General features: G+C 40.7%; 1 protein-coding gene across 2 annotated transcripts in view; it reads left to right on the top strand.

Moving 5' to 3' along the window:
* CPQ (carboxypeptidase Q) overlaps positions 1-21180 on the top strand; it is a 373724-nt gene that overhangs the window by 255149 nt on the left and 97395 nt on the right. For both annotated transcript variants that reach the window (XM_047783560.1, XM_047783561.1), the window contains exon 5: positions 13299-13390. In XM_047783560.1, the coding sequence (XP_047639516.1) occupies positions 13299-13390 (92 nt within the window). The remainder of the gene's footprint in view (positions 1-13298; positions 13391-21180) is intronic.

Below are 21180 nucleotides of genomic sequence, written 5' to 3'. Positions count from 1 at the left end.
ATGCAAGTGAGTCTTCAGCAACCCATGAGGAAGATAAGGTATTCTCTTTCTCTGTCTCCTCCTGGTTATTTTAAGTTGGTGATGATTCTTGGACCCAAGACTTTTGCCATTCCTGTTGCCATAAATCTGGACATCAAGTGTTGTTCAGCTCCTGGAGTCCTAGGGCTTGACTGCTTATTTCCATCAGCCTAGGAAATGTCTTTCTTCGCATTGGTCCTGATTCTCACCCCTACTGACCAAACACATTTCTCCAACTGTCTATGGGCCATGTTCTTGCTGCTCTGTCTCTTCAAATTGGACAGATTTAGATGGAATTTGAAGGTGCTAATGTGGACTCCTGAGTAACGGGACAAATACAGTAGCTTTATTAGAGAATATTCTCTAATGGGACAGTTTTACCTTAAAAAAGAGGGAAGAAGGCAGAGGTTGCACAGGATTGGTCAGATCTTTCTCTGAAGCTCATTTGCTTGGGAGGAGAGTAGCCAGATGTGGTTAAGAGCTTGGATTGGGCATGAGACACAGCCGTGAATTAGAGTCCTAGCTCAGCCACTTACCAGTGGTGTACTCTCAGGCAAGTCACAATTTCTGTATCTTTCGGTTTCATTGTTTGTAAAAGAGGAAGGCACTATTACTTGCTTTGCAGAATTAAATAATGTCATGTTTCTGAAATCATATGCTAGAGTGTCTGGAAACATCTCAGCCCAGTGTCTGGTACAGCGTGGAGCACCCGTAAATCTTGGTCGCCTTGGTCCCCCATCTTGTTGACCATCTCTGAAATCACACTGGTGATGCTGTCCTGGCTTTTACTACTGCCTCATTGCTCTCCTCCAATTTTTTACCTTTCTGCCCTACCTCCCAGTTGTACCCTTGAACCTGCTCCAAGTCTCTCTCTGGTGTAACCTCAATTTCCATCCAGAACAATGATAACTTAATTTCTAAAAAATCAGTTTTATTTAGACAAATTCAAAGTGTATACCACAATGATAGATGGTAATGGCAATGACGAGAAGAATAATGGGGGAATTTCTTACTCGCTTTCTCTTCTAGAGTGTAAGTTTCAAAGAGCATGACTGTCTTCATCAGCCTAAATCTCCCCCCCACCCCACCGGAGTAGTTGTTGAACAAATGAGTCTTATATTTCAAATAGCTTTGACTATGCCATTTACTCTTCTTTATTTCTGCACAGTTAGTCCAAATGAATATTCTTGGATTTGTATGTTCCCTTCTCCTATTATAAAATGTTAGTTTCTTTTTTTAGTAGAATTCTTAAGTGCATGCTTATACATCCAAAGATGGGCCATGATGGTGTCTTTTAACAAGCATTAAATGTGCACATTAAATATAAATAAGTTAGAATAGGACAGGAAACAGTGTTCTTAAAAATTGTTAGTGTCTACACAGGGAAAAGGAACTCTTTTAGGTTGATTTTAAGGTTTGAGGACAGGGGGTCCTGGGAAAGTTCCGAGAATGGAGGCATCACATTCCTTCCCACACTAAGCGCATAACTCAGCATGGGTTTGGTTTCATTTCAGAAGGGAAATATTCACAGACTCTGAACTTGGCCTGTAAGGTTGGCCCTTAGAGGGCAGCAGTTAAACTTGGGGAGTCTCTCTAAGACGACAGTCCCCTAAAGTCTAAAGTAAATTTTTACAAGTGCCTATAAATACTTTACCAGACCATAAAAATTTCTCCCTTGCTCTAATGGCTTTTATACCTAAGACATGACATAATGACCTGGAAAAGCAAGAGGCCCCTATGGTCAGATATCCACTACCCATAAGGTCAGCTAAATTATGAAGCATCGATTTCAGGTTAAACACCCTACGTTTTCTCTAAGTTGTTTTTTATTTTTTTATTTTGTTTTGTTTGTTTGTTTTTATCTGAAGAGTACAGATGTGTTCACACTTCCCATAATTGAGGAATGAAAATATTTGAGATAAACAGCACTTCTGGAAGGCCAAAGACTTATCTGGAGAAAATGTCACTTTCACGTCCTTGTGAGTAGAGTTCAGCATTTGCAGAGTCATCGATTATAATATACCTAGATCTAACAGAGGTTCAGAGATTCCAGTCTATTTCCATGTTCCAAACCTGCCCAAGCCTAGCCTTATTTCCAGGCTTTGCTCTCCCTTAGACAAAGGTGGTTGATAACTGATTCAATGTTTAAAAATACCCTCTGTCCAAAAGTTCTTTTTACAGATCTAATCTCTATCTGTCTTCTTTCAGCTTAAAACCATTTCCATTAGGTGTGCTAATCCATTCATCAACTAATAGTACTGGACTCTTTGATTGACCAGGGGCTGTGTGTAGAAATCAAAAGCAGAAACTACATTTGTCATGATCAATTGCCAAATGGGTGAATCAGAAAATGACAGCTTCGAAGTTCAGGGAAAGAGAAGAGTAGAGCAGGAGGAGTTGGAACTTGGTCTTAAAAATAGTTGGGACATGGGTAAATCAAGGGGGAAAAAAAGCAAGGGCAAAGAGGATGCGAGAAATGGTGTGAGGAAAAGCACAGAGGTAGGAAGAAAATGAAGAGGCCACTTTGCCTTGAAATGAGGGTTTGGGGAGAAGGTAGAAGAAGTGAGTCTGGAGGAACAGTTTGGAACCAGTCTGCGTAGGACCCCACATGCCTAACTAGACAGGACCAACTCAGTGCTAGAAACCAGGGGCCGCCAAAGCTAGGCATCATGTAGGACCACCACTTGGGTCCAAGAAAATACTTATTTTCTCTCTAAAAAAACACATGTAATTTTTTACTCATATTTATTACCTGTATTGACAATATTGTACGTGCATCATTTATTCATAAATATACACATGCAGTGAAGCATACTCAAATGTTTCACTGGTAGAGTTGCATCTTCAAAAGAGTTCGGAGGCAGACTATAAGTGCTATAAATGATGAATGACTGAAGGTTTTTCCCTCAGCCAGTGATGTGGTCAATGCAGTGTTTTAAGAAGATAAATCTGGAGGCAGTTCTACGGAGAGGATCAGAAGAAGCCGTTCGTTGGCTAGTTGGCAAATGTAACAACTCAAAGGGCTTAAATGATCACAGCCACAATGGAGAGGGAAGAAGGGGGAAGAGTACCAGAGACTTTTTGGTGATCTTGGTCTTTGTATGGGGAGATTTTCCCCACACAAGAACATTCAGCAGTCACTTTGGGAGCTTAGGGTGAAACCGTGCTCAAGAAGATGAGTGTTTTGTTTGAAACTGTATTTATTGATGCTACCAGATGTTTCACGGCCTGAAAACCCCAACTTATATGGAACCAAGGATAAAAATGATGATTAATTGTTTGTCAAAGCCAAGTTACTTTATAAATAATTTTATACTCAAGGAGCATCTTTAGAAATGTAGGTAACATCCTCTTCACCGTAACCCTGAAAAGGAGCCCTTGAGGGGGTTAGCAGGAGCAACTTCGTGGTAGATAGCAGCTTCATCATAGAACATCTATGCTTACTATCTGCTGTTTGGTGTTGAAAAGGGACCCCGGAAATTTTCTCATTGCAGTTGTCTGTCGGAGATGCCTTATTGTTAATCATCCCCAATTCAAGCACAAATGCTTTTGTTCTTCCTCACACAGCACGATCTTCCCAAGGAATACAATTTAAAGAAGCATCTTGGTGACTGTGAATTTGTAAGAGAGGTCTTGGTACTTGTGCCTGATTTACCATCATTTCCTTAAAATTGCACTATTTGTTTAACTTGCCCATTTGATGTTTTTGCAAGGTAGAACTCTTTAACAAAAGCGTGATGCAGAGTTCAAATCTGTCATTAACCAGGATTCTCAATTTCTCCTTGCAGATAACAACACTCTAAATAATGACAGGGAAAAAGAAATAGTATGTTTTAAAATATCAGCTAGATCAGGCTTGTGATCCCTGCATGATACTAACATTATCTTAGAAATATACTGATGAAAGAGCCTTGCTATCGGGCATTTTAAAAAAGAAAAACAAATTCACATGTGTTAACTTTAGTCAGGCATCAGATGTAAACTTAACATTTGTCTAAGTCAAGTTAAACTAGACTACAGATTGTGTGTGCGTGCGTGTGTGTAATTATTTTGCCGAAAATGAGTAAAATATAGTACACAGAACTAGATATAACATATTGACATACATAAAAATCAAGGCAATGAGACAAAGTTCCACATTAAGTAGAGGTGAATATTCTCATAAGCACTGGTGGGAATAAGTTGGTAAGCTTTCTTTAGGGCGTTGGTGACATGTTTCAAAATCCCCCAAAATGTTTATACTATTTTTTTTTCCGATTTCTTTTTTTAAATATGATTTTTATTTTTCCATGCAATTGATTGACAGTGTTCTGTCAACTTCTACTGTACAGCAAAGCGACCCCGTCATGCACATATACACATCATTTCCCTTCTCACACTTTCCTCCATCATGCTGCAGCACAAGTGACTAGATACAGTTCTCCATGCTATACAGCAGGATCGCGTTGCTTATCCACTCCTTTGCAATGCAATTTAAACTCACTATTTTTAATTTTAAGAACTTGCCCTAGGGATAAAAAGAAAAAGCTTAAATATTCAACAATAACAGAAGAGCAAAAATCTCGAGTCACTTTTTTGAAGATTATTGATTATAGTAGATAAAGACTGTATATGCCCTGATTTTCAAGTGGAAAAAGTCCTATACAATCACCTATAAAAATTACTTCTTATATGTGTATGCGTATTATACAGGCAAAAATCGTGAGGAATGACAAGATGCTTCTAAGCTGTTTGTGTTTTCTAATTTTTTATTGTTTTCCATTTTTAAAAGGGTATATTGTTGTATAGTCAGAAAAAAATATTGAAGTAAAAAATTAAAGAGAGCCGTCAAAGCTTAAAGTGCAAATACTTATCATTTAATATAATTAGTTGTTGAAAAAATTTCTGTGACCATAATGTGTTTCTTTAATGACTTGACAAAAGCTATTGATGTAATCATTTTGACGAGATCCATCTGTACTAAGAAAGTAGGTAAGCGTAAGAGCAACTGAAGCAAACGTGGAAGTTGAAGCACATCTAATTAGGCTACTGGGGTGGTTTCACTGTGGTTTTGGGCTTTGGTTTCACAAAAAAGAGCAAATCTTTACTTTCTGAACTGAGGAGTCACTAGTATGCTTTAGATTAAATGAAAAGGCAGTAGCTATATTTAAACATATTCACTCATTCATTTATTCAATTAGTCAATAAACTCTTATTCAGAATTTGTTACATATCGGATACATGACCAAGATTAAGGAAAGGAGAAATAAGTTCCCACTATGCAAGCTGCAGCCTGGGTTGCAGATGTGGCTCGGATCAGGTGTTGCTGGTGGCTGTCGTATAGGGCGGCAGCTATAGCTCCAATTCGACCTCTAGTCTGGGAACTTCTGTAATGCCACAGGTGTGGCCATTAAAAAAAGAAAGAAGGGGAGTTCCCTTCGTGGCGCAGTGGTTAACAAATCCGACTAGGAACCATGAGGTTGCGGGTTCGGTCCCTGCCCTTGCTCAGTGGGTTAACGATCCGGCGTTGCCGTGAGCTGTGGTGTAGGTTGCAGACGTGGCTCGGATCCCTCGTTGCTGTGGCTCTGGCGTAGGCCGGTGGCTACAGCTCTGATTCGACCCCTAGCCTGGGAACCTCCATATGCCGCGGGAGCGGCCCAAGAAATAGCAACAACAAGAACAACAACAAAAAAGACAAAAGACAAAAAAAAAGAAAGAAAGAAGGAAAGAAAAAGAGAAATGAGGAAGTTTTAGAAAATTAATAGTCTAGTGGGAAGATCAACAGTTAAGTGTGGTTAAAAATGAAAAGAGAAGTCTGTATGAAGTTCTAGAAGAACAATGAGAAAGCAACAACCAGTTTTTCCCTAGAGTTAAGGGAGCCTCCCCAGATAAAGTAATGTGTTACTTTATGTTAGTGATGGGTTTTGTTGAATGAATAGGAGTTTTCCAGATGGAATAGTTGAAGGGGCATTCTAGATAGGAAGAAGAGCATCTACAAAGGACCAGAAGTCTGTGATAGCATGGCATCTCAGTTCAGGGACTGGTAGGAGATGTGATGTGGCTGGAGCTTAGAATGAGAGGAAGAAGCAGGAGATAAGAGCGGAAAACTAGGTTAAGGCCAGAAATGACCTTCACATTCTGGTAGCCACAGTGTTTCTACTTCAGCAATGATTAATTGTGATTTTCCTGGCTAATAGAATCCTAACTGTTATAATAAGGTAAGACTGTTCCCTTTGAGTTATGGAAATTATAACTCTTATGGCCTGCTCCACAAACATAGATTATAGATATGATCACATCTCTTTAATCTCCTTTATAGCTAATCATCCAAGCCTCCACAGGCCTTATTAGCAGGAAGTGTATTAACTCCTCTTGAGGTCTCTGGGGCTTTATCAGGACAAATGGGGTCAGTCCTCCTCCAGGAACCTGTGGCTGGGTCCACCTGTGACTGCCATCCCTTCTGGCTGCATGGCCCTCTTTGCACCCCTAAGTTACAGTGGTGCCTATTTGGGAAGCGAGGTTCCAGCTCTCTTGTTCCCATCCCCAGCTGCTCTTCTCTAACTCATAACCTCTGCTGGATCTGGAGGAGCTTCTGGTCTTGGCCACATGCTAGACTAAAATTAGCCCACCTTTTGAATCTTAGGCCACTATGTTGCACCCAGGCCAATAGCCGAGGCTCCTCTCTTCATCAAGGTCACTTTGTTCTAGTGGTTTCCAGGATCTGCCTCTGCCCTAAGACTTTAGTCACTGTCATGCTGACCCAACAGTTCTCTCCTCCCTGGCCCCCAGCTCAAGGAAGCAGGGGTGAGGACCCTGTGCTTTCCTCCCAGGAGACCCTCAGCTCCCCTTACACTCTGATTTATCTCATGTCCAATGTCCAGGGTGTTCCTCCAGATGGATCAAGAGGTAGCAGTTAGCAAGAAAGAGTTGAAAAAAAGTTTGTTGCCCTGCTCCAGTGCCCCCCAAAATACCTAATTGCCTTATGGTTGCACAACTAAGAAAGGTATCAAGTGATTCTTAGGAGTTCCATTGTGGCTCAGTGGTAACAAAACTGACTAGTATCCATAAGGATGAGGGTTCGATCCCTGGCTTCACTCCATGGGTTAAGGATCCAGCATTGCCATGGGTTGTGGTAGAGGTCACAGACACAGCTCAGACCTGGTGTGGCTGTGGCTGTGGTGTAGGCCTGCAGCTGCAGCTCCCATTCAACCCATAGCCTGGGAATCTCCATAATGGCCACAGGCGTGGCCCCTGGAAAAAAAAAGAAAAATCAAGTCATTCTTCTAAGAACAAAAGATCTTCCTCCAAGCAATTTTCTGTTCTTGCCTATAAAGAAAAGTAGTTGCAATTTACTTCACTAAAATAATTAACCTTTGTATAACCAGATCCCTTACTTTTAAAAATCAGTGAATGTGTATTATATGGTGAATTATGTAACTTGTCCAAGGTGGAAATAGGTCTCAACCCCGAAACCCATGTGCTTAACCACTATGCTTATTGCCCTGTCACACTCAATTTATATGCTAATATCACTATGTATTCTCACACTCAGATAACAACATTTGTACTAGTCAACTCTACTGCACTAATAGAACTCTTTAAATGAAGGCTTCCTCTTTTGAATTGTTGATAAAGGAGAGCTGGGCAACCAGTGTATTTTTGAACTAATGCATTTATGTGGAAAATGAGTACATTTGCTGTAAGAGAAAATTGTGTTTTCTCTGCAAAATTAGGTCTCAGAATGGAGAACAGTACTTAATACACAGTTCTGGCAGGACTGAAACAGAGTAGTAAACAGGCAGTTGGGTTAATATAGTTTATTAACAAATGGTATTCTTTAGAATTCATGGTTCTATTGTAGACTGGGGACTCTATCCACAAGGCTGGATTCATCGAAGCCTATTTTATTTTGTCCCATTCTTCAGGCAAGTGAAGGACAGTCAGGTGACCGTCTCCATTGATTGGTTTAATGCTCAGCCTTCTTATCTTTAAATGCGATACTAACAAAAAATAAACTCCAAATTGTTGTCATCTTTTCTCATAGGCCTATTTTCCCCATCGCATTATTATTCTCCTCGGTAAAATGAAAGTGAAAGGCATGTATGTCATATTTCATAAACAAAGACAAAGTTCTGACATATTATCAGGAGTTGATGTTCTTTCGAGGAAAGCTGTAATGCTGTAAAAGGTTGATTGTACCTTCTGAAGTTCTTAATAGAAATTCTGGGAGGTCAAGAGATCTCTGGGCAGTTTCATTATATTTTTGGGGAAATGCATTGCCTATCTGCTGACAAAGTCTCAATGAGGCCCAACTCTTAAGCCCAGAGTCCTCCCTTTCACCTCCAATTCTAAGACATTTCACGTGCTTGCCTCAGGTTGGTGCTGCATACCACTGAGCCAGGGCCAGGGCAGTGAGCTACCATTACTACTGAGATAGTCACTTACCCCAGTTTTACTATGAACTGAAGAGCCCTGTGTTTGACCTCTTATATCACTTTGTTGTGTTGCTCTCGGTGTTATTGCTTTCTTATTGTAGGGGACGTTATTTTTATTTTATTTTATTTTTTGCTTTTTAGGGCCACACCCACAGCACATGGAGGTTCCCAGGCTAGGGGTCGAATCAGAGCTGTAGCCGCCAGCCTACACCACAGCCTCAGCAACACCCGATCCAAGCTGCATCTCAGACCTACACCACAGCTCATGGCAACACTGGATCCTTAACCCACTGAGCGAGGCCAGGGATCGAACACGCAACCTCATGGATCCTAGTTGGATTCGTTTCCGCTGCGCCACAGTGGGGAACTCCTATTTTTGTTATTTTATGTACTTAAAATTCCAAGCTTTTAAAACCAGTTTGGATTTGAAATACACAATAAATTATTTTATTTTGAAAAGGTAAAGAATTTGATAGCAACCTTATTTAGTTTTCAGGTCTATTAAGCTTTTGACTTTATTCAGAAACTAAAAATTCTCATCAGCCCTCAGTTTTTAAAGTGCGGAGACACTTTCTGTTTATTTGGATGTGGATATGCTCTATGTTGGAATGAGGGCGTATTCCATACTGAAAGAGGTTATGTGTTTTTCTACGAGCTAGATGAGATTTGCATTTTTCCCTCAGTTGGGTGTGCATTGTGTATAAAAAAAATGTTCCACGGTTCCTAGGGAAGAGGAATGAGAAAGATGCCTCTCTCCTAGTTCTCTTCCTGGAGATCATTGGCACAAACTGAAAAGTCGTGTGGAGTTATGTAGAGAAATGCTAACAAACAACACTTGAAAACCTACTTTGTGCCAGGAACCGCTTTATTTTATATATGTGTGTATGCCTGGTCTCATTTCCTTTTCTTTTTTTATATTTTTTATTAAAGTGGAGTTGATTTACAATGTTGCATCAATTTCTGCTGTACAGCAAAGTGACCCAGTCATATATATACATTCTTTTTCTCACATTATCCTCCATCATGTTCCATCGCAAGTGACTGGATATAGGTCCCTGTGCTATACAGAAGGACCTCATTGCTTATCCATTCTCAATGTAATAGTTTGCATCTACTAACCCCAAACTCCCCATCCATCCCACTCCCTCATCCTCCCACTTGGCAACTATAAGTCTATTCTCTATGTGTGTGAGTCTGTTTCTGTTCTGTAAATAGGTTTCCTTTGTGCCACATTTTAGATTCCACATAAGACATATGGTATTTGTCTTTCTCTTTCTGACTTATGTCACTTAGTATGAGAATCTCTAGTTGCAGCATTTACTTTTCTTGACAATCCCAAGAATGGTAAAGAGGCAATTACCCTTTTCCTTATTGTGTAAGATGAAGCATCTCAGGCTCTGAAAGATTGAGTAACTAATCTAAAGCCACAGAGCTAGAAGTGGTTGGGTAGGGAATCGAATGGTTATTGAGATTCCATGGCCAACACTTCCTGCTGCCCCATGCTGCCCAACTGTGGATTCAGGTGGCCTGGGGGTCCGAGCTCCATGCTAGGGTCGAGGTCTAGTAGTGAGCGAAGCCCCATACATTTCTCTTAGGTTCCAGGGACAGTCGGAATGTCAGAGCAGAAAAGAAACTTTGGAAATCAGTCAGATATTTGCTTAACCACTGGTTTCCTAACCTCATCTGTTGGGCCTTCACCTTGATCATGGAGTAAGATGAGGACTGAGCTTCTCCAGGGCTAGAGGTGGCTCTCTTTGTCTCTTCAGGGCCAGCCATGCACCAGCTACACTGCTGTTGTTTGGAGGCCTTAGAGCTCCTCACTCCAAACCAGTTACTCTTTTGTTATCTTAATGTAACATCACTGGCCATCTGGCTGATTTGAAACATGAAGGAGACTAATCTTGTACCATAATGACTTGCAAATGGAACACCAAATCTATGGGGATATTCAGGGCATTTGCTTTTAAAAGTCCATTTTTCTCCAACTTGTGCTAACTGTCCCTTGATCTAGCCATCATTTTAATAATTTGGTATTGTTTTGCTGGTAGATACAGAAACATGTAAACAGAACATTTTTTTTCCTTTTTTACGGACTTAAAAATATTCAAAATTTTCATTTGCCCTACTTTATCCTTTTTTATTTTTATTTTTTATGTTGCAATCAAAACGTCATTTGATTTAAATTGATGTTAAGCACATTTCTGCTAGAGGAGCCAGTGACTGTGATCTTTATATGGACTAATTAGATTTCTTTCTCCAATGACAGTTTGTTTGTGCTCTGAATGTGCGTAGGTGGTTTGATGCTGGGAGGGCAGGCAGTGGGCACCTCAAGATTCCTCTTCAGCAGACAAGTGAATGATTTTGGAAGATTATCTTGAGTGTTTAGATGCCCCTTCTCCCTGGGGGCAAAAGGGCTAAAAGGGTATGCTCTGTGCCTGGCTATCCATCATGTGCTTTTATAATTCATTCATTGAATGTCTGGTAGACACACACTGTCTTACATACATCATCACATCACATCTCATTTCATCCTCACAACCACCTTGGGAAACTGTTATATCATCTCAGATAAGGAAGTTCAAGTTCAGGTGCATCAGTTTCCCACTGGTTACACAGCCAGTACCTATTGATAGCAGGACTCACCTTATTTGTCCGCCTTTTTTCATCTATAACCACTTGGCCTGTAAATGAGTGAGCAGGAAAGTTTTCTGAGATGAGGCTGGGACAGTGGTCGAGGGCTTTGAATTTTACCCTAAGTGAGGTACCCCTCTATGGACTCATTTATTCACTCAGTACCTATTTATTGGGCACCATGTGTGCCAGAAAGCACTGGGGCATCACACTGGATCAAAAAGCTTAAATCCCTTTCCTCTAGAAGCTGACATTAGGAAGGGTCCTGCTGGCTGGGTGGTCGACCATCACCTGCAGAGGGGCACGAATGGCGGCCAGGAGGCGAATTAGGAGGCAGCGGCAACAGTCCAGGCAAACGAGGGTGGAGCTTGGACCAGAGGAACAGCAGAGGTGAACAATTGGATTCTGGATGGACTTAGAAGAAAACCCCAGTGGGATTTCCTGAACAGTTGAATGTGGAAGTTGCTTGTCTAGGCTTTCATTGTAACTCGGGTCAACCTGCATCCAAAACGTGTGTTCATTTAATTATGTTAAAGATGTGAAAATGCTCAAGTGTAAAGTAGCTTCACAATATTCAATTCAGTGAAAAACACAACTCCTTTTCAGTGCCTTAGCACTAGCCTTGTGAAAGGGGTATACCTGTTGGTGTTCAGAGACGGCAGGACAGAGCTCTCTTTCCCAGGACCGTTTACTATCCAGGCTGCAGTCAACCAGCCTGCTTCTTGAAGAAGCCATGTGCCTGGGTGGCAGTACTTGGTGGTTAGACTTGCCATTTGTGGTGGGTCCATCTCTGAGCCATTTAAAGTCCTTCCTATGGTTACCTTCCCTATGGTAGTGAGGCAAGACGACAGATCTTTTCATTTTTATTTTTTATTTTTTTGTCTTTTTAGGACTGTACCTGCAGCATATGGAGGTTCCCAGGCTAGGGGTCGAATTGGAGCTGTAGCCACTGGCCTACACCATAGCCACAGCAACATCAGATCTGAGCCACATCTGCAACCTACACCACAGCTCACAGCAACACCAGATCCTTAAGCTCCTGAGTGAAGCCAGGGATCAAACCTATGTGCTCATGGATGCTAGTCAGATTCATTTCCTCTGAGCCATGACGGGAACTCTAAGAAGACAGATCTTCTTAATTAGATTCAAGCCCAATATCACGTTGTTCTGCCTTTGTTATTTTTCAGAAACAATATCATCAGGTCCAAATCAGAAACCAGTTTTAATTCTTGGTCCAAAAGTGGAACACTTAGCATACTGTTTGGCCATGTAGTTAACATTTACTGAGCCAACATAGTCATTCAGAAATGGTTCTAGGGAGTTTGTGTTGTGACTCAACAGGTTACAAACCCAACTAGAATCCATAAGGATACAGGTTCAATCCCTGGCCTCTCTCAGTGGGTTAATGATCCGGTATTGCCATGGGCTGTGGTGTAGGTCACAGATGCCACTCAGAGCCTGCATTGCTCTGGCTGTGGCTGTGGCTGGTAGCCTCATCTCTGATTCAATCCCTAGCCTGGGAATTTCCATATGTCAGATATGCCAGATCTGCCAGTAGCTTTAATAACTGCAGGATACAAACTTGTATTTCCCAAATTAATGAAATTGCCACCAGGCTGTTTGTGCAATAACAAGATGAGTGAAATGCCATCCTCATGCATTTCACTGACCTTAAAATGACCTTCTATTTCCATGAAGAAGAGGAACATGACAATGGGTAAACATAAATGTATCTGCTTCACAATCCTTACATTGCTAAGGATGGACAGCCAGCTATACTTGGGAATTTAGATTAAGAAGCAATCCCTTACACATCTTACCTTAAAGCAGAGACAAGTGTTTGGGTTTCAGTCAGTCATTGGAAGACCTCCTGATCTGCCTAGAGTTTTTCTAACTGCATTTTCTGGATGCAATCTAACATCCCAATGAACTTGGCCGTCCATTGGGTTTTGCTGAGCAGGTTGTCCAGCTAAGGATGTGAATAGATGCTCTCACTGCCTGGCCTGCAGACAGCATTTGTCACATCCCCTTTCCTCATTAACCTGCTCTGCAGGTCAGCCATGGGGGTAATCCTTTGCATGTCAGCTACACCCTGAATCAGGTAAGCACTCCAGCAAGAGGTGAAGGCCTCTGAGTTCCTTCTGCCTCCAGAATGCAGATGAGGGGGCCCTGCCAGTTTTTAAAAATTCAAAATCAACTGAAAAATCACTAGTTTTATTGTATTATTTTCTCCAGGGCTGCGTCCAAAGAGGACTCTGCGTTTGGTGCTCTGGACTGCAGAAGAGCAAGGTGGAATTGGTGCTTTCCAGTATTACCAATTACACAAGGTAAGAAGGCAGCCGTGGACTGCTGGGCATTTGTGCATATAATATCAGTGTAAATACATCAAAAGTGCTGATGCTTCTGGTTTAAATTTTTCTTAATTATCCTGAAAACTCCAGAGTACTTTGTGCCAGGCTGCCCATGGCAAACGCCCCTGGCACAAGCCTTCTTCATCCAGCCGCATAAAGGAGAATGCCCTGGTGATCGAGAGTGCTTTTTCTATTTCAACATTAGTTGGTGGCCTGAGAAAAATTCCACCTACCGAGTGACCATTTTCTTAAACATTCTAGTTCTGCTATACTCATGTATGCCAGAGAAATAGTAATAGGTTAGCATTCCCTGTTCCTACTGAGCCCACCCCCCTACCTGGATGTCTCAAATCCTTCTGGGAGTGCTGGTATTTGAAAGCCACATCCTGAGACCTTGAGTCAGCCAGGAGCATTGATAGTGGCCGTGGGAATGGCAGCAACCAAAGCTCTCAGACCCGGGAATGTGGAAGACAGTGTGGTCTGACACTGACTAAAATTAGGCAAAAGCGAAGTTGAGGCAAGAAGGTGATAGTGGAAGATCACAAATAGAAATACAAGACCACATTTAAGATAGGGGACAGGAACTCCCACAGAAAAGTAGAAACAGATGGGACCTAATCAAACTTAAAAGCTTTTGCTCAGCAAAGGAAACTATCAACAAAACAACAGGACAACCTACAGAATGGGCGAAAGTATTTGCAAACAATGGGTTTGACAAAGGGTTAATAGCCAAAATGTACAAACAGCTCATAACTCAATATCAAAATAAAAAAATTGGAGTTCCCATCATGGCGCAGCAGAAACGAATCCGACTAGGAAACATGAGGTTGTGGGTTTGATCCCTGGCCTCGCTCAGCCGGCCAAGGATCTGGCATTGCCGTGAGCTGTGGTGTAGGTCACAGATGCAGCTCTGATCTGGCGTTGCTGTGGCTGTGGTGTAGGCCAGTGACTACAGCTCTGATTGAACCCCTAGCCTGGGAATCTCCATATGCTGTGGGTGTGGCCCCAAAAAGACAAAAAGACAAAAAAAAAAATCAAGAAACGGATGGAAGACCTAAACAGACATTTCTACAAAGAAGACATATGGACGGCAAACAGACACATGAAAAGAGGCTCAACACCATTAGTTATTAGAGAAATGAAAATCAAAACCACAATGGCACATCACCTCATACAGGTCAGAATGGCCATCATCAAAAAACCTACAGATAATTCATGCTGGAGAGGGTGTGGGGAAAAGGGAACCCTCCTACACTATTGGTGGGAATAGAAATTGGTACAGCCACTGTGGAAAACAGTCTGGCGTTTCCTTGAAAAACTAAAAATAGAGCTACCATATGATCCACTAATCCCACTCCTGGGGATTACTGGAAAAGATAAAAACTCTAAATCAAAAAGATACATGAACTTCAATAGTGTTCATAGCAGTGCTATTTACATAGTCAAGGCATGGAAACAACCCAAGGGCTCATCAACAGACAACTGGCTTAAGAAGATGAAGTGTGTGTGTGTGTGTGTGTGTGTGTGTGTGTGTGTGTGTGTGTAAAACTCAGCCATAAAAAAGAATGAAATATTGCCACTTAGAGCAACATGGATGGACCTAGTGGATATCATACTAAGTGAAATAAGCCAGACAGAGAAAGACAGTATTACATGACTTCACTTAGATGTGGAATCTAAAAAATAATACAATTGAATGTATAGATGAAATAGAAACAAGACTCAGAGGCACCAGAAAGAAACTTATCGTTACCAAAGGGGAAAGGGAAGTGGGGAGGGATAAATTAGTAGCATGGGATTAACAGATACAAACCATTGGCGTTCCCGCCATGGCATAGTGGGTTAAGAATATACCTGCATGGAGTTCCCGTCATGGCTCAGTGGCTAACGAATCCAACTAGGAACCATGAGGTTGCGGGTCCAATCCTTGGCAAACTATTATGCAAAAAGTTGATAAGCAACAAGGATTTACTGTATAGCACGGGTAACTATATTCAATATCTTGTAATAGAAAATGATATTAAATATATAAATAAATAGGTTATATATAGATGTAAAGGAAAGAGATGTGGCTTTTGTGATAGTCTATCACAAATACTTTTATCATATCTGTGTAAAATACAGTGTATAAAGTACAATATATGCATGTAGGTATTTTTGTTGTAATGTTGCTACTCCCATGGCAAAGAAAAAAAAGAAGAAAATATATATATATATAACTGAATTATTTTGCTGTATACCTGAAGCTAACACAATATTGCACATCAACTAAACTTCAAATTAAAAAAAAAAGATGGGGAGTTCCCGTGGTGGCGCAGTGGACCCGAATCCGACCAGGAAGCATGATGTTTCAGGTTCGATCCCTGGCCTTGCTCAATGGGTTAAGGATCTGGCATTGCCGTGAGCTGTGGTGTAGGTCGCAGACACAGCTCGGATCTGGTGTTGCTGTGGCTGTGATGTAGGCTGACAGCTACAGCTCCAATTACACCCGAGCCTGGGAACCTCCATATGCCGTGGGTGCGGCCCTAGAAAGACAAAAAAAAAAAAAAAAAAGATGGGTGTTGTCAAGAACAACATTGGAGAGAGGGCAAAATGTACAAGCTCAGAAATACTCTGTGTCAAATCAAAGGAGAATTCCCAGATCAGAGGGTCCAACCCGCTGCTGCTGGATTGTTCTCCCTGCCTTTCCAGATTAGAAGGAACACAGCTGGTACATGTAAATCACCAAAATCAGAGAGAGGTCTGTTTTCTGAGTTGTGTTTATATCCTTTTTGATCATTTGACAAAGTCAGTCTCTATTACTCTGTTTCAGTTATTTAGAGCTTTGGAATAAGTTTAAGGTCATGAACTTGGTCCCTGAATATAGTTCCTCACTGTGCAAAAGGAAGACCACGTCTTATGCCCAACTCTTTCACCACTTCCGTTCTTATGGCCACCATTGTTCTTGGGGAATAAGATTATTCCAGATTATGTCCTTTGGTTGATGGGTCAGTATCATCATCTTCTGTATGTTGCGGTGGACAAGAACATCAGATACGAGCTCTAGATCTAGCGACATTCAATTAATATTCTCTGAGCATCTACCATTTCATGCACTGTATTAGGCATTACGTTTACTGCCATTAAGAAGATTCAGCCTGACCTTGCTGAGACTCCAATCTAAAGGACACCGACAACTGCACTACAATCATGATATCATGTGTGAAGTGTTCTGATAAGGAATAAACAAACCATTTATGGCAGAGACAGGAAGTTCACCTAAGCCTGCCTAGGGGAGGGGTCAGGATAGACTGCATGAGAGAAATGACAGCTAAGCAGACACCTAAAGACTAAGAAGAGCTAGATAAGAAAAAAGAGTTGGTGGAGGGGAGGGGAGTCCATGGCGTGCCAAAGCTGGAGCTAAAGAGGGCACAGCACCCTGGAGAAACATAGAGGCATTCAGAGTGGCTGCTGCATCAGATGCACAGTGGTAGGAGCAGAGAAGAGAGCGAGACAGAGCCTGGACAAGAAGGCACAAACCATGTTTAGAAGTTTGCACTTGATCCAGAGGGTGAGAGAGTAATTGAATTCTTTTTTTTTTAATTTTATTGAAGTATAGTTAATTTACAGTTTAATAATTTAATTGGGATAGTAAGCTGTGATAATAATAATAAGCTGTGATCATTTCTGCTGTACAACAAAGACCCAGTCACACTTATACACATATCCATTCTCTCTCAGGTTCTTTTCCCACATGGATTATCACAGAATACTGGGTAGAATTCTCTGTGCTATACAGCAGGTCCCCGTTGGCCAGTCATTCCATATACCTCAGTGTGCCTATGCCAATCCCAACCCCCAGCCCATCCCTCCCACACCCCCACCTGTCCCCTTAGGTAATAAGTTTTTCAAAGTCAATGATTCTATTTCTGCTCTGCAAATAAGTTCATTTATATCCTTTTTTTTTAAGATTCCACATATAGGTGATATCATATGATGTCTGTCTTTCACTGTCTGACTAACTTCACTTTGCATGATAGTTTCTAGGTCCATCCATGTTGCTGCAAAAGGCATTATTTCATTCTTTTTATGGCTGAGTAGTATTCCATTATATATATGTACCACATCTTTATCCATTCCTTTGTTTGATGGACATTTAGGTTGTTTTCATGTCTTGGCTCTTGTAAATAGTGCTGCAGTGAACACTGGGGTGCATGTATCTTTTCAAATTATGGTTTTCTTTGGCTATATGCCCAAGAGTGGGATTGTTCTATTTTTAGTTTTTTGAGGAACCTCCATACCGTTTTCCATAGTGGTTGCACCAATGTACATTCCCACCAACACAGCAAAAGTGTAAGTGTAAAACCCTCTCCAGCATTTATTATTTGTAGACTTTTTGATGATGGCCATTCTGGCTGGTGTAAGGTGTACCTCACAGTAGTTTTGATTTGCATTTGTAATAATTAGTGATGTTGAGCATCTTTTCATGGGATTTTTTTGGCCATCCATATGTCTTGTTTGGAGAAATGTGTATTTTAAGGAGGAGCTTTTAGAATTTATACATCTTGGACTCCTAAAGGAACTATTTTGAAGCTCATTCATTTTCTATAATATATTCTACTTCAAGAAAAAAAAAATGGGTTTAAACTGAAGTGATTCTGGCTTGAAATTTCCCCAACCATTGAAATTCTTTAGATCTGAAAAAAAGGTTTATTTCTCTCAAGTTTTTGAGTTTCACCATAGTCTGCTAAATACATGAATGAAATCAGAAATTACTTGATTTTAAACTTCTAAGAGTTTGGCAGACCAGTGTGTGTGTGTGTGTGTGTGTGTGTGTGTGTGTGTGTGTATGTGTGTGTATGTGGGTCTGTGGGTATACACACACATATATATGAATATATACTCAGGAGACATGCAATGACATTAACAGAGCTGGTTTATCTTGAAACTATCCATGTTGCTGTCATATACATGTGTCTGTATACTGTGGGTGGTCTGAACGGCATTTTCAGGGATGGAAAGAAGAAGTTCCAGAAAGGGAAAACATAGACCTTTGGTTTTAGGATAGCTCTTTATCTCACCTTTAGTGACAGCATCATCCCTCCACCTCCAGGTACCAAAATGTCACCAACACCTTGTCCTCCTTCCTCGTCCTTGTGCCCACATCTAATCAGCAGTAAAGCTCTATTGCGTTTGTGTTCCAGCATTTCAGATGCTTCCTCCTTTTCCGTGGTCTCTCTTTTCTCTAGTTCAGGTTTTCCATTATACCCTATCAAGTTAATTTTCTGAAGCCTAGCTTTCAAAGCCCACCCAGTGCCCCTAAACCTTCAGTCCCCTCCCAGTGCCAATAGAATCCAGGCTCCTTCTCAGCTCCCTGGCCCTGGGGCCCCCCCCACATGGTTCCCCACTAGTCTTGTCCAGGTGCTATCGTCTGACAAAAATGAGTAAGTCTTTACACACTTCATACTTGTTTTTCTTCACATCATTGATCGTAGAGTTCCTTTGCCTTGAATTCCTTTCTTCCCATCTCTGCATGTTCTTCGAGGATGAATTCAAGTGCCTTCTTTTGGGTAGAACATAAGAACACTATGAAATTATGAGTCCTTGAAACTAATACATTAGTTAGTGACCCCTGATCTAGACATTGCTAAGGATGTGGAGTACTTTCTAATCTATAAGAAGGAAAGAAGGTAAGAAGGAAAGGAGAGGAGGAGAGAGGGAGAGAAGGTTGTATAGAAGGGAGGGGGAAAATAGAAGTCATAGTCACTGGACATAAGGACCTTGAATTAAAATTAAGGACCTTGAAAAAAATTAACTTTATTTATTTATTTATTTATAATCTTTTTGCCTTTTCTAGGGCCGCTCCTGCGGCATATGGAGGTTCCCAGGCTAGGGGTTGAATCGGAGCTGTTGCCACCAGCCTACGCCACAGCCACAGCAACTGGGATCCGAGCCGCATCTGCAACCTACACCACAGCTCACGGCAATGCCGGATCCTTAACCCACTGAGCAAGGCCAGGGATTGAACCCTCAACCTCATGGCTCCTAGTCGGATTCATTAACCACTGAGCCACGACGGGAACTCCCTGAAAAATTAACTTTAAACTCATACATAAGAAAATCAGTATAACAAATATAATGAGGTTCTAAATTATTTACTAGAAGTATCTTACTTTTGTGAAGGACTCTTGCTGACAGGTGCAGAGGCTTAATACAGTAAATACAAAGGAGTTAGAAAAGGAGAGAAATGGCTGAGACGCGTCAGTCCTGAGGAAGGTTGGGGACCTCATCCTGGAGGAGTGAGTGGGTTTGAAGCGAGTAGTCAGGAGGGAGGAAAAAAGGGATAGCCCCTCCCTCTCATACTGAAAAAAAAAAAAGTCCCTTCCGCCGTGAGATTTTGGCATTGGTATAGGTGATACTGAACAGAAACAGAATTTTTATTTGGGGTGGATCTACTGCGGTGATTATAAAAATAAAAGACTTGAACTTTTAAAATAACTCTGCTAGCAGTTTTGTGATATAGTTATGGTCATTAGTGATCCGTATCAAGGATGAGTACATTCTGGACTGTGGGCCATATCCATCTGTTTATGTACAGATCTCAAGACAAGAATGTTTTTATATGTTTTAACTAAGTGACCAAGATTGTATGTGGCCTGCAAACCCCAAAATATTAAGTATCTTACCCTTTACAGAAAAAGTTCATTGATCCTTAATCTATATCATAAAAATCATAAAACATTTTCATGTTATTTCCATGCAATACTTATGACTTTGTATGACCTAAATGATAATTTTATAAATTTTGTTTGGAGCCAATTAAGCATTTTGGAGGAAGGTATTATTGTAATAATATAAATATATATGTACTACCCTTTTTTATATGCATTCTTATTTAGAAAAATTTAAAAGGAAAGTTAGCTATTTTTACATAGCATTAATTATGGAGAAAAATAGTATGTAAAAAATTATTATTCCTTCTCTTTGTTGCTCTGAATGTGTTCTTTCTTCCTCATCATTGAATCTTTTCAGTAGTAAAAGTTCTATAAAGGTTACTTTTATGGACACATAGCTAAAATTTTGTGGTAATAAAATTAGCATTAATATTCATTACCCTTTTCTTAGTAAATATATCTTTGTTTATAATTTGTTGTAGTTAATATATTCAGAGAAAAATATAAACTAAAATATTTTAAAATTATATGAGGAAGTTCCCATGGCTTAGTGGTAATGAGCCCCACTAGTATCCATGATGACGCAGGCTTGATCCCTGACCTTGCTCAGTGGGTTAAGGATCTGGCATTGCTGTGAGCTCTGGTGTCGGTCACAGACACAGCTGAAATCCTGTGTTGCTGTGGCAGTGGTGTAGGCCAGGAGCTGTAGCTCTGATTCGACCCCTAGCCTGGGAACGTCCATATGCCACAAGTGTCACCCTAAAAAGTAAAAAAAAAAAAAATTGTATGATAAAACTTATTGCCTAATTTTCAAAATTGTATTCAGATTAATAGCTATCTTTACTTCACAATTAGGCTTTCTAATGAGGTATTAGTTAAATTATTATAATAATTGCTAGCCTTACTAAGTTATTGTGAAATATGTGAGGGTATTTTTAGTTTGTGTATAAATTTTGAAGCTAAAATAGAATTTTATTATGATATCTAAAACACACTTTCCGAGGAAACAAACTTTGGCTCAAAAAAGTCTATAAACATTTTGGTGGGCATTCCTAAGTAGTATAATTCAAACAAGATAGGCTGAATTTTTCACTATATGTTGGAGTCCACAGA

This window comes from Phacochoerus africanus, chromosome 6 (assembly GCF_016906955.1).
Source record: "Phacochoerus africanus isolate WHEZ1 chromosome 6, ROS_Pafr_v1, whole genome shotgun sequence".
In the NCBI taxonomy this organism is placed as follows: domain Eukaryota; kingdom Metazoa; phylum Chordata; class Mammalia; order Artiodactyla; family Suidae; genus Phacochoerus; species Phacochoerus africanus.
This window is presented reverse-complemented; position numbering and strand designations above follow the sequence as displayed.